Raw genomic sequence first — 16,310 nt, forward strand, 5'->3', positions numbered from 1 at the left:
GAGTTAACGATGATGTGGGTGGTTATTGGTGTTGGTTACATATTGTTTTTGTTGTTGGGTTGGGAGTTGAAACGTAAATGGTGTCTTTTTTGCGTGGTGGTGATATTTTGGTGTTAATGATTAGAAACTTGTGAGTTGGGTTTGTTTTTGGGAATTTTTTTCCATTTGTTGTGTTTCGTGCTGGTTTACATTGTGGTGTTGATATTGGGTATTTTGTGGTGCTCATGGTGGTGATGCTCGTGGTGGCTGGTGTTGGTTTTCGTGGTGATGCTCGTGGTGGCTGGTTCTGATTTTTGGTGAGGATTAATGGTGGTTTTTGTGGTGGTGGTCTTGCTGGTGCTTGTGGTGATTTTTGGTGGTGGTTATGTCTTTTGCGGGTTTTCTTCTATGAGTTTGTTGTTAATTGGGTTTTCAAATAATTAGGTGGTGATTTTACTTGTGCTTAACTACGCTCAACTGCAGAAGAGAAGCAAAGTGCGGTTACCCGAGTTTTTGGTAGGATTGATGGTTATTTTGGATGGGTTTTGCAACAGTTTGGCACAAGACTTGTTTCTACTATTGCTCAGGCGTTTAGAATTTGGTTTTTGGAGATGACTTTTTGGTTACGGTGTTCAGTTTTTATTGGTTTGGGGGGCTCTCAATGGAGGGTGTTTTTGGTTTGTTTGTAGAAGTTTGTATTTGATGCATGAATGTTTGTTTGAGTGTTCCGCATATATACAACACACTTTTTCTCTGTATGTTCCTACTTAAGTCTCCTAGCTAAGCATTCCTTATGCTTGCTAAGATTCTTTGCGTTTTGAATAAACTTCATTTTAGCTTCCTCAAAAGAAAAAAAGATTTTATTTAATCTTTTAAAGACTAAAATCAAATTTCGCAATATGTTTAAGGACAAAAAAAAAAACTTATTTAAACCTAATTTTAATGGTTAATGGCAAAAACATATACATATCTCTAACTATAAAATATGTAATCTATCTAAAATTGTTTTCATCATGGTTTTAGTTTGCACCATTTGAACGACAATGGTTATAATTATTTTTGGGGTGCTAGTGGAGTTTAAATCCATTAAAAACAATATTGATACGAAATTGTGTAAGACTACTTTATAACACTTGTACGCAACCCAATTGACAATAACACTCGCATAACCCGAATCTCACAATATTTTAAATGTTTTTTTTGATAAATAATTTATGGGAAATACTAACAAGTTGTAAGGGCACTTGTTTAGAAGTCTAAATAAAAACTTTTTATTAAAATTTGTGTTTTCACTGTATTGAAAATTAAAAATGAAATCTTTTTTTACATGAACTTCATAATTTTTTTTTTAATCCTTAACCACCTACGTGGTGTAGTGTCGGTCGCACATTCAACATAGCGTTCGGACTCATGTGTCTTCTAGAACCAGGGGTATTCGAGCTAACTGCGTACAATTAGCCAGCCTTGCAGCTGCAAAAGGATCTTAGGGTACTGGTTAGTAAGACCCATAATTTATTAGACAAATAGAAAATTCAATGATAATCTCTCTGTCTTTCCTACCAATAGCCTTTTTAGTATTTTTGATAAAAAAAATTGCATTTAAATTCAGATAATCTCAAATGGAGCTTATTTTTAGAGGTGAAAATGGGATAGCGGGGTCGGACTTTGTAAGGTTTAAGCTTGACCTACTTCAGAAATGATAGGCTTGGTCTTTTCTCTGTAAAGGCCTGATGAAATCCTATCTAAAAACCTATTTTACACTAAGGTCTATCAACACTTAAAAAGTTACTACAGAATAGCCAAAGTCTTATGAAGGCCTAAAACACACGAATAAATCTGTTACTAAATAGCGAATTCTTATATTAAACGAGTTAGTGTGGACTAAACTCTAAATAAACTAAGCCATAGACCTCTGTCAGACAGTCCGACATATTTCCACCCATTTATTTCTCAATAAAAGTTTGAGTATGACCTTCTTATTAAATGAGTTGGTTTGAACTTGACCCTAAATAATAGACCTCTGTCAGACGGCCTGACGGCCTAACATGTTTCAAGTTCCACCCTATTTATTTCTCAATCAAACCTTTTTTGTACTAAAACGCTCTTTGCAATAATAAAAAAACATTTTCTTTCTCTTTTATTTTTCATTTTTGACCGTAAATCATTTCTCTCTCTCTTTGATATCTCAATCAAATGCTAAGACTGCTTCTCGAAATAAACCAAATTTTCTTTTCTAAAATATTAAAAAACCATGCTCCACCACCAAACTTTAGTGCATTATGGGTCTAGCCACCGTCACCACACCAAACTCTTGTTGGATTTTTTTTCTAACATAAATAAAAAATGTAAAAATTAAATTACATACTTCCTACTATTACATTTATAAATAAACAACAATTTAGATTTATTAAATAATTAATGTATTTAGTCCATATACATGTCAAATACAATAGTTAATCAATAAAATTAAATTTAAAAAGTTATTTTTTGATATGAATATGATTGAAGGGAGTATATAAAGAAAATTTGAGTTAGGAAAGACGATCACAAGTCACAATGAAAGGGATACTGGGGAAAAACAAATGTCCCTCTTACCTGAAATTTTTCAATTTCAATTAATTTAGGAGTATGAAATAAATGCATCAATAATCTGAGCGAGCGTGTGAGTAATTTCATAAACCCCACCCCGAAAATGACTGTAAAAAACGTGCAATAGTAAAAACAAACCGTATCTCACACATACTGATTCATTATACATTTTTCCTTTTTCATTTCTCTTCTCCGCTCCGCTTCTATATATATATTTCAATCATTCTCCATTCCCGTGTTCTGTTTCTCGCTCATTCTCAGGTACCTTTTTCAATCACCATTGGATCTCGTTTTCTTTCTTCACTCTTTCGTTTTTATTACCGTTTTTCGTACATTCATTCATTTCATTCTTATGTCGGTGTTTGAATCAGTTTTCACCGATTATGTATTTATGTATTGGATTTGATTTAATTTAATTGATCATTCTTTAGTTTATTGATCTGAATGATTAAGCATTGTTTATTTCTTCTTGCGATTACAAGTAGCAGAGTATTTATGCATTTTTTGTTTGTTTTTGTTTTTGTAATCCGCGTGTAACTGCCGAGACTAATTCGCTGGTAGCTAGGATCTACTTAAGGCTCGTAACAAATGTTTTTCCATACGTACCGGTGTGGGATCAAACTAGTTTATGTATTTATTTTGTTTATTGGTTTGATCTAATCAGTCACATTGCGAAGATGTTAAAAACTTACAAACACTATTTTGTTTGTTGATTGAATGATTCATTGATTGATTTTGAAGATTTTTAGGTCTTTTTTGGCTATGCATACTAAGTCGAGGACTTAGATTTGCTGCATTCACGGACTGCACGCATTCACACGCAGTCGGTGACTGCCGCAAATCCAATTTCCTAAGTCGTTTGATTTGGAACTTTGTTTTCTGTGGCAAAATTTTAAATGGAAGTAGCAAAGAGTTTATGCATCTATTTATTTGTTTAGTTTGGTTTGATCTAATTAGTCACATTGTGAAGATTTTGGAACTAGCAGTGTTTTTTATTGATTTATTGATTTATTGATTTTGAATATTGTTTGTTTTTTTTTTTTTTAGGTTTTTTTTGGATATGAATACTAAGTCGGTTGAAGATTTGATGGAGACTTCAACTGAGGTTCATTTTTCTGGATTTCATATGGATAATGGATTAGAGCAAAGAAAAGCTGGCACCGAGGAACCAACCACTTCTGCATTTGATGAGTATAGACAACCTTTTGTCATAGGTTTGTGTTTTTTTTGTGTTAACCAATGTAGTTGTAAAATAGTGGTCTTATCTTGTTCTGGAATTCTGTCTGTTTGTGTTGTTGTAAAGGGTCTTATGTTCTGGAATTTTGTCTGTTTGTGTTGTTCTGGACTGGTGGTGATTTATTTTGTCTTGTGTTTCTCGTCTTATGTTCTATTGTTTAATAGGTACTCAATATATTGTCTTATGTTATTTTTGGAGTATGAGAGTTCGTGAAACATGGTTTCGAATGAACATGATTTTTTTTAAATTGTTTTGGTTGAAATTGAGATACGATAGAACATTATGGCGTCATTTGATCCATGTAGCTGACCCCACTTAGTGGGATAAGGCTAAGTTGTTGTTGTTTTGGTTGAAATTTTGAATTGATTCAATTATGTTCAGAGGTTTTTCCTCTAAAAACAAGTTTGATGCAGAATTTAGTGTAAACTTTTTGACCATTAGCGACTTTATCTTGAAACAGTATAACTATGATTCTAATCCATCTTTATCTACCTTTTGTTTGTGCACATTGCAGGTGTTGCGGGTGGGTCGGCATCTGGAAAGACAGCAGTTTGTGATATGATTATCCAACAGCTTCATGATCAGAGGGTTGTACTTGTAAATCAGGTAATGAGTTGTTTCTATACACACTTATCAGTAATCAACTTGAAAATTTACATAGATTTTTTTATCCTTGACTCAAAAGATATTAAAGGCAAACAACTAACAGTTAGCTTTAATGCTTTAAGCTCTACAAGCATTCCTGTTTCTACCTTTATCTGAGTTCCACTTGTTTTTTTTTTTTTTTTTTTGTTTCTCCATGAAATTGGAAAATTCTATTGGAATGGTTTTATCAGTTTTCTTTTGTATTATATTTGAACATTGGTACTCTGTTGGCTACCATTTATAACATCAAAATACCACCATCGCTTTTACTTTACCTTATGGAGTTAGGGTTTGTTTGGGAGGATGATTTTGGAGAGAAGGGCTTGTTTTTCTTTTCTAAATTAAGCAAGCTACAAAATGTTTCTAAAAATGAATGAAGTGTGATTGAATTGTTATATGATCATATATTATGGTATTCTTGTAATTTTTCAAAATCTCAAATATATATACACACTCCCTCCGTTCCATAATATAAGCAAAAAAAACTCATTTTCTTTGTCCCAAAATATAAGCAAAAAAGACAAACTTTTATCCTATTTAATCTTGTTTTTAAAAAAAATCATCTTTTCCAAGATTTTTTTTGTTTATTCTCATAAAATTAAATGCAAATTGCATTCAATTTTCTCTCTTTCATTTTCTCCATAACCAATAGCCAATGAAAATTGTTTTTACATCTTCTTATAAAACTTTTTCCAAAGAAAACACAAAAAACTATACTCCAAATTCTTATGTTTTAGTTTTCTTAATAAGTGTGATTTTTTTTTTTGCTTATAATTTGGGACGGAGGGAGTATATATATATATATATATATATATACCTCACCCTCCAAAACTCCTCCCTCCAAAATCGTCCTCCCAAACAGACCCTTAGGCTTATGTTATTGTCATCTGCACTTTTATCATGAACATTGTCATATTTCATTCAAATTTTCCCACAAAATATCAAATATTTTCTTACCAAAAGAGATCATACAGTTGAACATAATAAGATTTGATACACCATTGTTTTGGTGATATTAGTAAAAATTCTTTAGAAGTGTTCTATCACTTACTTGTTCAAAAAAAAGTGTTCTATCACTTATATTATGTTTTCAGTGGCATTTTAATTTCACTTTTGATATATTTTACATTTTGTACTTATCTCTCTTTACATTTTTGAGGGTATGCGTTCCAAAATTCGGGTTGATGTTTCTTGATGTATTCAATAAATTGAACATAATAAATGAATCATTTAATTTACTTACAGGATTCTTTTTACCATAACTTGACTAAGGAGCAACTCACAAGAGTACAAGATTACAACTTTGATCATCCTGGTCAGTTCAATTGTACTCATCAGTCTCTAATTATAAGTGACTTCATCTTATATTAAAATATTTTATTATATTTGATCATCCTGATGAAGTATGTATGTCCTCATGTCTTACAATTGTCCTTAGATATTTCATATTTTTTGTATAACCACTTCACTACATTCAACGACTGTCAGCAGCATCTTTCTTACTCTATGAATTCCTTACAAATATCAAGGGTAATACTAGGGAATATATAGCCTGAGAAAGATTCACTGAAACATAATTGATGTCAGAATTAGCCGTCAGAGACTTAAAATTAAGTATTGATCTAATTAAGTACAAAACCTTGCATATTCCTGCATTTAGTTAATAGATTAATGTAGTTGATGAAACTACTGCTTATTTTACATGTTAGAAAAAGTAATTTGTGTCAAGAGCATACAAAAGGTGGAAGTAAACTCCTTTTCCATGATATGATATTTTAGTACCCAGATAGCAAAACTAGTAGCTCTGTAGTAAATGAAATTCACCTGAAACCTGATAAGGTAGTAGATTTATATTGAAATGACCTCTGAGTTTTCTTAATGCATATGTGATGGTGGTTCTTGACTTCTTCTGCTGCTGCAGCTCCTTGTATTATTTTTAATGCATGTTGTTGATATCATCAGAAGCTTTTGATAGTGAGCGATTGCTATCTGTCATGGACAAATTGAAGCATAGCCAAGCAGTAGATATTCCGAAGTATGACTTTAAGTGTTACAAGAATGATGTGTTTCCCGCAAGAAGGGTATATTTTTATTCTTAGTTTAAATACTTTTTCTTAAACTGTATATTGAAATAGTTTTCTATTTTTATTGTGACTTCATATTTGAACTTGAATAATTTAGTGTTGTAATTATTTCCAAATCACATTTCTCGTCGACGTTCTCCCAGCAGAGGGCAAACATATCTGGAATAATATATCAGCCATGCTTCCAATTTATGTTGTTTTAATATGTTTTGCAGGTAAATCCTGCAGATGTTATAATTTTGGAAGGCATCCTTGTTTTTCATGATCCACGTGTCAGGGCATTGATGAATATGAAGATATTTGTTGACACAGGTCCCTTGTTACTTTTCTTCAAATTTAACTAGTATATCTATATCTATTACCTTTTAATTGAAAAGAAAATAGTGTATCTGTACTGTTGTAGATTTTTTTGGCATCTTAATTAATAGAGTTTGTTGCCATACTTGTTTTCCTTAATCACATGTACTTTTTCCCATAGTTTACATTATGATATACTAAAATGCATGCTATTCACATCATCTAAGGAAATGCATGTCCTTATGCAGGTGCTAGTGATGCTAAATCTTCATCTCCCCTTCCCCTACTTTTTTGTTGGTTCTTATTTTATCAGTAGTTACCTATCTCTATTTTATTAGTAGTTCCCCTACTTTTTGATGCTATATCTTCATCTCCCCTTCCCCTGATGTTTTGTGTGTTCCTGTTCTGTTGGTAGTTACCAATCCCTACGTTATGTTTATTTCATGTGTTTTTGTTGCAAGACTAAGTTAGGCTGTCACTTTACATTGTAAAATGTTCAATGCAGATGCTGATGTTCGTCTGGCTAGAAGGATTAAGCGTGATACTGCCGATAACGCTCGTAATATTGAAGCAGTACTTGATCAGGTAGCTTAGCCCCCCTCCTCCCACCCCACCCCCACGGGCACACACGTGCTTGTTACATTCAGTTCATGCTGCTGATCAGCCTTTTTGCATGCACTTGATTAGAAACTTGTCATTGTTTAGTTTTTATGGAGTCAGGATTGATGACGACACTAACCAAACTTAGATATACTTTTTCCTCATCTTGCATGTTTGAAGTTGCTGATTTTTAATTTATAAATTTGATGCAGTATTCAAAATTTGTGAAGCCGGCTTTTGATGACTTTATCCTTCCTACAAAGAAGTATGCTGATATCATTATACCCCGTGGAGGAGATAATCATGTGGCTATTGATTTGATTGTGCAGCATATTCGCACAAAGCTTGGTCAACATGACCTCTGTAAAATATATCCCAACTTATATGTCATTCACTCTACTTTTCAGGTACTCCTTTCTTACTATTTATTGACATTTTCAGTAATCCTATTTTTCTCCGTCCAGCTAGAGCTATTAAATTTGCCACCAAAAGTTGAATCATCATGGTAATTCTCACCTTGCAGATACGGGGCATGCACACCCTGATACGCGATTCTCAGACAAAGAAGCACGACTTTGTATTTTATGCTGACCGTTTGATTCGTTTGGTATGTAAATAGGGTGCAATGGTTCATTTGTTGCTTTTAATTTTTGAGGTGGCATGGGAATGGAATTTTCATTATCACAACAATTCCCTCGCTTTGCCAGGTCGTAGAACAAGGCCTAGGACATCTTCCATTTACAGAAAAGCAAGTTATCGCCCCTACTGGTAAGACTCCTCTGGTTTCTTAAGTGCCACCATATTTTTCCACAAGTGTGGCAGGTAACATGAACTACATGTTCTTGGCCCTGTTTTATAATTGATTAACCTGTATCTTGTACATCATGGAAGCGCTGCAGACCACTTCTGTGGCCTGACTTCCACGTCAAAGAGATACTTGAATGGGAATCAATGGTTTTATCATGTAATTGTACTAGATATACTGTTGGTAGGATGGTAATTGCAGCAATTGCCATGCTGGAAAAAAAATAATTCTGTCTGTCTTTGTGTAGCTGACATACTTGTTATGATATTTACCTGATGGAATTAGTTTGTTTCATTCCCCAACCTTTTTATGGTAATAGGTGATTTTTGTCCAATGCAGGGTCTGTGTACAGCGGTGTAGATTTTTGTAAGAGGTTGTGTGGTGTCTCCGTTATCAGGAGGTATTCCGTCTTTTTCCTAGCAGAAATCATCTGAATTATAAAATACTGGCATCATTGGTTGAATATATTGTCTAAATTTTTCTCTCTTAATCTTCCTTAAATAACTCCATAAATAAATGGATGATCTTTTGTCAATTTGGGTTTGATATCACCAAATTGTTTAGATTGCATGAAGTGCGAATCTTTTTCCTTGAAATTATCATCCAGATTTATCCCCAACTACGCTTTAAGAGACTAGTTATTGTTTCCATTCTACTTAATTTGATGTGAACCTAAGAGCACTACAGTTTTTCTTTTAAATTTATTTCTTAGAAAAGCATACTCTGTCCTTAAATTTGATATTATGATCTAATTTCAGTGGGGAAAGCATGGAGAATGCTTTACGAGCATGCTGCAAAGGTATCAAGATTGGTAAAATTCTTATTCATAGAGAAGGTGACAATGGTCAGCAGGTTTGTCGTCTGCATGCATGCGTGAGAATTGAGTATGTATTTCTGTTTCTTCCATTTCACAATGTCTAACTTATCCCTTGATTATCGAGCAGCTAATATATGAGAAGCTGCCAAATGATATCTCAGATAGGCATGTGTTACTGTTGGATCCTATCTTAGGCACAGGTCTGTCATTCTCATAATATGTTTCCTTTAATGTTAGTTTAAGTGTGTTTTGTGCATGCTGACATACAAATTTTAGAAATCATGGCCCTAACAAATTTGTTCTGTTCAGTACCCCATTTTTTAAATTAAATAAATATTTTAGCGTAAAAATGCACATGAACCATCCGCAGCCTAACACAACTGCGACTCTTAAGTTATTCAACAGTTAGCATAATTAGAGTGGTTTAAAATTGACATGTAATTTGTTGGTTTTCTTATTAACTTCTGAGTATCTTCATCTTTAGGTAATTCTGCTGTTCAAGCAATTTCTTTAATTATAAGGAAGGGTGTACCAGAGTCCAACATTATATTTCTCAACCTCATATCAGTAAGTTCTGTCTGTTATTTTTTCCGTTATTTTCTCTTTGCTTGTTTCTTTTTCTTTTGTTGTATCCAATGCTTTACACATGTTCTCTTTTCTTTCCAGGCACCTCAGGGCCTGCATGTGGTCTGCAAAAGGTTTCCAAGGATAAAAATTGTGACATCTGAGATTGACAATGGTTTGAATGAAGATTTCCGCGTCGTTCCTGGGATGGGTGAGTTTGGGGATCGGTACTTTGGAACAGATGATGATGACGAGCTTGAGGAGAGTCGTTCACGGTAGTTGAGGGCCGTTTGCGGTAGTTATTATTGGGCAAAATTCACAATATTTTTTGGTTGATCGTTATTTAGCGAGACTTCATTGGAACAAAAAAGACTGGACTTTGCTGAGTTGGGACTGACGGGATCTGTGTGCTAGTTTTAAAACAATTTTGATCACAATTCTTGTTTTGCTTTATTTTAAGACTTAAAGTTGGAACTCTCCAATGCCAATTTTGTGTTATCTTTTATTACTATACCCGGATTTTTCTTTGAACTTATTCTTTGTTGATACTGATTTATCATGATACATGTTCATGAAGTCCGAGATTTATACTTTATATATAGAAATGAATATAATTTAATTTTATTGGAGTTATACAGTATCTTGGTCCCCAAAGTTTCGATAGGTCCCTGCATCCACTAGCTTACATAATTCTCTTCAAATCAGTCTCACAAAAGGAAGATATGCAGGTCTGATTTGCATGGACATGTATATTGAAGGTGGAACTTGATGATTCTGTAAAAGACAAAATAAATGTGGCTGAGACCAAATTCTGCAAACAATCCACACATTAGGATATTATCCTTTAGGTTAATATCTCAATTTGTATGTATGGCTTGATATTTACAGAAAGAAACAAGTCCTAGTTGATACGGATGAGAGCTTTCCACAAAATTTAATTTTTATCCTTTGAGGTTACTGAAATATATTATTATTGAAAAGGATGAGTTGCCACTTGGCAAGAAGAAGAATCACTCATTGCTCTATCCACGAGTGATAAACTTCCTTAGGCTAAACACTGGACACGTGTTGTTTTTTCATTGGTTGGGTAGGAACCTCTTGGTATATTCCTTTGAGTGGTTTATCTATATAGTATTGGTATTGGCTAACCTCAGTTTTTGTGCTGTCGTCTATTATCTGTTTGTTTCCCGCCATCCAATTTCAAAGCATGTCTGCCTTTGTTGGAAAGTATGCAGGTAACTTCATTCCCCCCTTTCTTTTGATATAAGTTTGCTCACTCTGACCAAAACTAAACACATATACAAGAACAATTGCTCTGTACTACAAATTTGTCAAACTTTACACTTTTTTGGTGGTGATATAAGCTTACACTTTAAAAACGTACTCCATCCGTTCTTAAATAAATGTTTTAATGTATAAAAAATGTATTAAAATAAATGTCCTTTTGCTTCTTTTTTTTTTTTTTTTTTTTTATCCATTTATTCCAATGAATTACAACCAATAGTTAATAAAATAATTTTGTAAAATTATAACATTTTTATTTTATTTATAGCTTTTCTTAATTTGTGTGAAAAAAACCTAGGGTGAGAGTTATTTTAGGACAGAGGGAGTAACTTGAAACTAGTAGCCTAGAAATGTTGCCAAGTCATAATGATATGTCTAAGTAGCTACCTCAACTTCAATCCTCATTAACAAGTTAATAATTGACTGTGGTTTTCATTTCAAGATGAGCTTATCAAGAATGCCAAGTATATAGCCACCCCTGGCAAGGGTATCTTGGCAGCAGATGAGAGCACTGGAACTATTGGCAAGCGTCTAGCAAGCATCAACGTTGAGAACATTGAGGCTAACCGTCAAGCCCTCCGTGAACTTCTCTTCACCTCTCCCAATGCACTCCAATACCTCTCCGGTGTCATCCTCTTTGAGGAAACTCTTTACCAGAATTCCTCCGAGGGGAAGCCTTTTGTTGAAATCCTCCAAGAGAACAATGTCATACCAGGCATCAAAGTTGACAAGGGTGTTATTGAATTAGCTGGAACAAATGGTGAAACAACAACACAAGGTTTTGACTCCCTTGGAGCTAGATGCCAGCAGTATTACAAAGCTGGAGCGCGGTTTGCCAAGTGGCGTGCGGTCCTCAAGATTGGTCCCAATGAGCCCTCTGAGTTGTCTATCCAGCAAAATGCACAGGGCTTGGCTCGCTACGCCATCATTTGCCAGGAGAATGGCCTTGTGCCTATTGTTGAGCCTGAGATTTTAACCGATGGATCTCATGACATCGCCAAATGCGCCGCTGTCACTGAAACTGTACTTGCAGCTGTTTACAAGGCACTGAATGATCAGCATGTCCTTCTTGAAGGAACTCTTCTCAAGCCTAACATGGTTACCCCAGGTTCTGATAGTCCAAAGGTAACACTCAATTTTGAAAAACGAGTACAATCACCAATCTTGTCACCGCTTACACTATTTCTCAGACTTTGTCTCTCGTGTAAATGAAAATAATTTGTCACTAACGTTTTACTTCATCGGTCCCGTTAGTTCCTAATATTATGTATCGACAGAATGTATGAAATTAACGGGACTGATGATAGAAAACATTAAAGACTACTGATTATCTTTATTTACTCAAGGGACAAAGTCAAAGAAAGGGATGAAGTATATTAGTGTGATGTTATTAACTTAGAAAACAATTTACATTTTTGTGTGCAGGTAACACCTGAGGTGATTGGTGAGTACACAGTTACTGCGTTACGCAGAACTGTCCCAGCCGCGGTACCAGGGGTTGTATTTCTGTCAGGTGGACAAAGTGAAGAACAGGCTACACTAAACCTCGATGCAATGAACAAGCTAGATGTTGTGAAGCCATGGACACTTTCATTCTCATTTGGGAGAGCACTGCAGCAAAGCACACTCAAGACATGGGCTGGAAAGAAAGAGAATGTTGGCAAAGCTCAAGAGGTATTTCTGGCAAGATGCAAGGCCAATTCTGAGGCTACTCTTGGGAAATATGGTGGTGGAAGTGGAACTGGGTTGGCTTCTGAGAGTTTATATGTTAAGGACTATAAGTATTAGCCTTCTAAATGAAGAGGTTGGGGATTGATTTCAGGTGGATGCATTTTACATATGTAATATTATACTGCTTAAAGCTTTTGCTTCTGATTAACATGTTTAATTCTGCATATATATATTTATAAATATAAATATCATCAGTTCATACCTTTATAGGATCTAATTGTAATGTGAAATGGTGTTGAAGTGTGTCACAGAAGATAAAATTTTGTTAAATGCTACAGGTGTGGTATCGGTAGTATCTGATACGATACGAGGTACACGATTTTATAAAAATCATAGTAAGGGTATGTCTATATGAGAGTGCTAAATTGTTCAATCCACAACAAAAATATCGCGATGAAAGTTTAAAAAGTCAAAAACCGTGTTTGGTTACAACGACAACAACAAAAATTCAAATACAATTTTTTTACTTCCAACAGAATAATGAAACAAAAGGAAGTACATGACAACCGTACCAATACGAGTGCTTTCCAATTTTACAAGTAGGTACCCATGCTTCACAAGGTAAACATATTATTTTAGTAAAGATTTTTTTCAAGATTGTACAGGTGTGAGAGAAAAAAATGACTGAAAATAGTGGTATGAAATTCGACTAGTATGATAAGAAAAATGTTTCATAGACACTCATCATCTAATTGACACCTCGAGGGAGAAATAAATAAATAGTGCGATTTGATAAATTTGTTAAGTTGGTTATGTGGTGGAAAATTAAAGATAAAAAAAAAAAATGAGATGCGGAATGAGTATAAAAAATAACGAGTATTCAAATATCATTATTGTATAAATAAATATTATATGATGTTGGAGAGAGCCATAAGACCCACGTTTTCATGTCAAAATGATTAGAAGGAAAGATTAGAAACGTTAAACAACATAGTCAACATATGATGAGGTACAAAGTCTTGTAGCTTCTCTCTCTGTAAAGTGAGTCATCATCATAAACATGTGGTGTTCTATATGAGAAGGTTGTTCATGAACCATGATACTCTTTGTTCTTTTTAATGGAATAGTTGTATATGATACTAAGATGACCTTTGTCACCAAAAACTAATGAAAATCATTTTTTTTTTCATTTCACTTTATTGTTGCAAAAGAATTCAAAAACAAAGTCATATACTAACGAATGTCATAATGAAATCTATAAAAATAAACATTGTTTTCTAAATATAAGTCAAACACATAAAGTAATGAATACACAACTTTTCTATGTACAATTTACTATTTTTGATTGTTGGGTTAATAGTGTTTTTATACCCTGTAATATATGTTATTTCCGGTTTTCGCCTCTATAAAATTTTTGGTTTGATTTGCACCCTCGTAATTTCTTTTCCAGAATACCCCCTCCCCCATCCAACTCAGCAAATACGTTGATGTGGCGCTGATTTGACAATTTTTTTAATTGGCCATGTGTAAAAAAAAAAATTCCACATCAGATTTTATTTTTAAAAATTAATTTTAATAAATAAAAAAAATCCAAAAAAATATTCAGATTTTTTTTCAAAAATTAAAAAATCAGAAAAATATTAAGATTTTTTACGAAATATAAAAACATAAAAATAGTCCGATTTTTTACAAAAAATATAAAATTAAAAAAAAAAGATTTTTTTTCAAAAACTTAAAAAATCAGAAAACAATTATAAGGATTTTTTTTTTTTAAATTTAAAAAATTAGAAAATATATTTAGATTTTTTTTAAAAGTAAAAAGATTTTAAAAAATTCTTGAATTTAATTTTCAAAATTAAAAAAAAGGTCAGATTTTTTAAAAAATTATTCTAGAAAAAATTTAAATTTAAAAAATATGTATTCAAATTTTGAAAAAATTCAGATTTTTAATCCACAATTTTTATAAAATATTGGGAAAAGGTCATTTTTCCACGACAAAGGCAAAACCCTCTAAATTTGTATCCAGATTTTTAAAAATTAAAATTTTTTCCAGAATATTTTAAAAAAATCTGACCTTTTTTTTTTAATTTTTAAAATTTGTTTTTTTTTTCGTATTTTAGAAATTAAATTCCAGAATTTTTTAAAATTTTTTAATTTAAAAAAATCTTATATTTTTTTTATGATTTTTTAAATTTTACGGAAAAAAATCCGACTATTTTTCTGTTTTTTTATATCGGAAAAAGTCTTAATATTTTTTCTGATTTTAATTTTATTTTTCAATTTTTTGGAATTTTTTTTGAATATTTTTATGATTTTTTGGATTTTTTAAAATTTTTGAAATTAATTTTCAAATATTTTAGAAATAAAATCTGATGTGGAATTTTATTTTACAGGTGGTCAATTAAAAAAAATGTCAAATCAAAATTTGCTGAGTTCGATGGGGGAAGAGGGTATTCTGATTTTTTTTTTTTTTTTACGAGGGTGCAAATCAAACCAAAAATTTTATAAGGGCGAAAACCAGAAATGACATATATTACAGGAGTAAAAAATACTGTTAACCCTTGATTGTTTAAACAATGCTTTGAGGATATTTGTTAACATTTTGTAAACAATAGAGAGATACTGATTTAGAAATGCTAATTAAAAGCAATTTGTATTGTAGACGTAAGAGCAAACAAGAGAATTCGTGTAATTAACTTTGAAACAAATTGAGTTTTTGATACTGTACTAATGCTTTGGTGGATTAGGAGGATATTCCTCTCACGTACAAGTACTCTATCTATGTTACTTTACATAAGTTGCTTTGCTTAATTCACATGTATTAAAAATATCATTAATTTGTCCTAAGTATAACTGTTGGCAACTACATGGACATTTGATGTGTTAGGGGCAAGTTCAAGTTCACAATTTTCTACTTCTCCATGTTTAAGGTGTTTGGTTATAGATCAAATCATGGATCATGCTACAAATCAAATTTGGTTATAGATCAAGGCTAAGTTAAAAAACTTCACTTATGATTTGAACTATTGATGGTTTAACGACTTTAATCCATTAGGTTCTCTCGGGTTCTCAATTTTTTATTAACTCTCTCTCGTGTAGTTTTTTTTATTTATTAATTAACTTTGTGATTAGAAATTTATTTTCTTAAAGTGAATAAATGCGCTGTTTAGAGTTCGAACCCCGACCTCTGCATATATTATGTAATGATTCTGATAATTGAATTGAACTAATTTTACGGAGACTTTGTTTTACTTTTTATTTCATTTTCAGTATCTCCATTTTATATTCTTTGCAAATTTTGAGCTAGAATAAGTACTTTAGTAAAATTTGGCTTTTAAAAATAATAATCAATGAACAATTTAAAAACGCAATTATGAAGATTCCAAATTAAAACGTGATTTTGGGATGTTAGGTTAGTCACGATAAATTATTTATGAATACTTTTAAAATCTTATAGTTGATACACGTCAATGATCAATAATTTATGGAGCCCTTTCCACCCTTTGGCTTTAACTATTTTATACAGTCAAAAGTATTCCAATCAGTGTAGCTCATAAAAGAAACAATGACAAAAAGCTAATTCAATGTTTGCTTTAGCAACCTTGTTAGAACTTGGAAGTTACCAGCTTATTCCAGAAGATAATCTGTTAAAGGTGTGTTGGTAAACAATTAGGTCAAATGCTTTTTTTTTTGAGCAAAATTAGGTCAAATGCTTATTCATTAAGTTATTGGTCTTTG

General features: G+C 32.5%; 2 protein-coding genes across 2 annotated transcripts; both read left to right on the forward strand.

Moving 5' to 3' along the window:
• The first annotated feature begins 2,533 nt into the window (after window positions 1–2,533).
• On the forward strand, window positions 2,534–10,250 carry LOC11433705 (uridine kinase-like protein 4). The gene is made up of 15 exons (XM_003617846.3): window positions 2,534–2,829; window positions 3,616–3,782; window positions 4,320–4,411; window positions 5,696–5,765; window positions 6,413–6,531; window positions 6,750–6,846; window positions 7,337–7,416; window positions 7,644–7,838; window positions 7,955–8,038; window positions 8,139–8,199; window positions 8,576–8,636; window positions 8,995–9,088; window positions 9,181–9,253; window positions 9,538–9,620; window positions 9,720–10,250. The coding sequence occupies exons 2-15, from the start codon at window positions 3,629–3,631 to the stop codon at window positions 9,894–9,896; spliced, it is 1,440 nt and encodes a 479-aa protein (XP_003617894.2). The 5' UTR covers window positions 2,534–2,829; window positions 3,616–3,628; the 3' UTR covers window positions 9,897–10,250.
• A 445-nt stretch (window positions 10,251–10,695) lies between these two features.
• Window positions 10,696–12,818, forward strand: LOC11433706 (fructose-bisphosphate aldolase, cytoplasmic isozyme 1). The gene is made up of 3 exons (XM_003617847.4): window positions 10,696–10,852; window positions 11,344–12,026; window positions 12,327–12,818. Exons 1-3 carry the CDS (start codon window positions 10,825–10,827, stop codon window positions 12,687–12,689), a joined length of 1,074 nt encoding a protein of 357 aa, XP_003617895.1. The 5' UTR covers window positions 10,696–10,824; the 3' UTR covers window positions 12,690–12,818.
• The last annotated feature ends 3,492 nt before the right edge of the window (window positions 12,819–16,310 follow it).

This window comes from Medicago truncatula, chromosome 5 (genome assembly GCF_003473485.1).
Source record: "Medicago truncatula cultivar Jemalong A17 chromosome 5, MtrunA17r5.0-ANR, whole genome shotgun sequence".
Lineage (NCBI taxonomy): Eukaryota > Viridiplantae > Streptophyta > Magnoliopsida > Fabales > Fabaceae > Medicago > Medicago truncatula.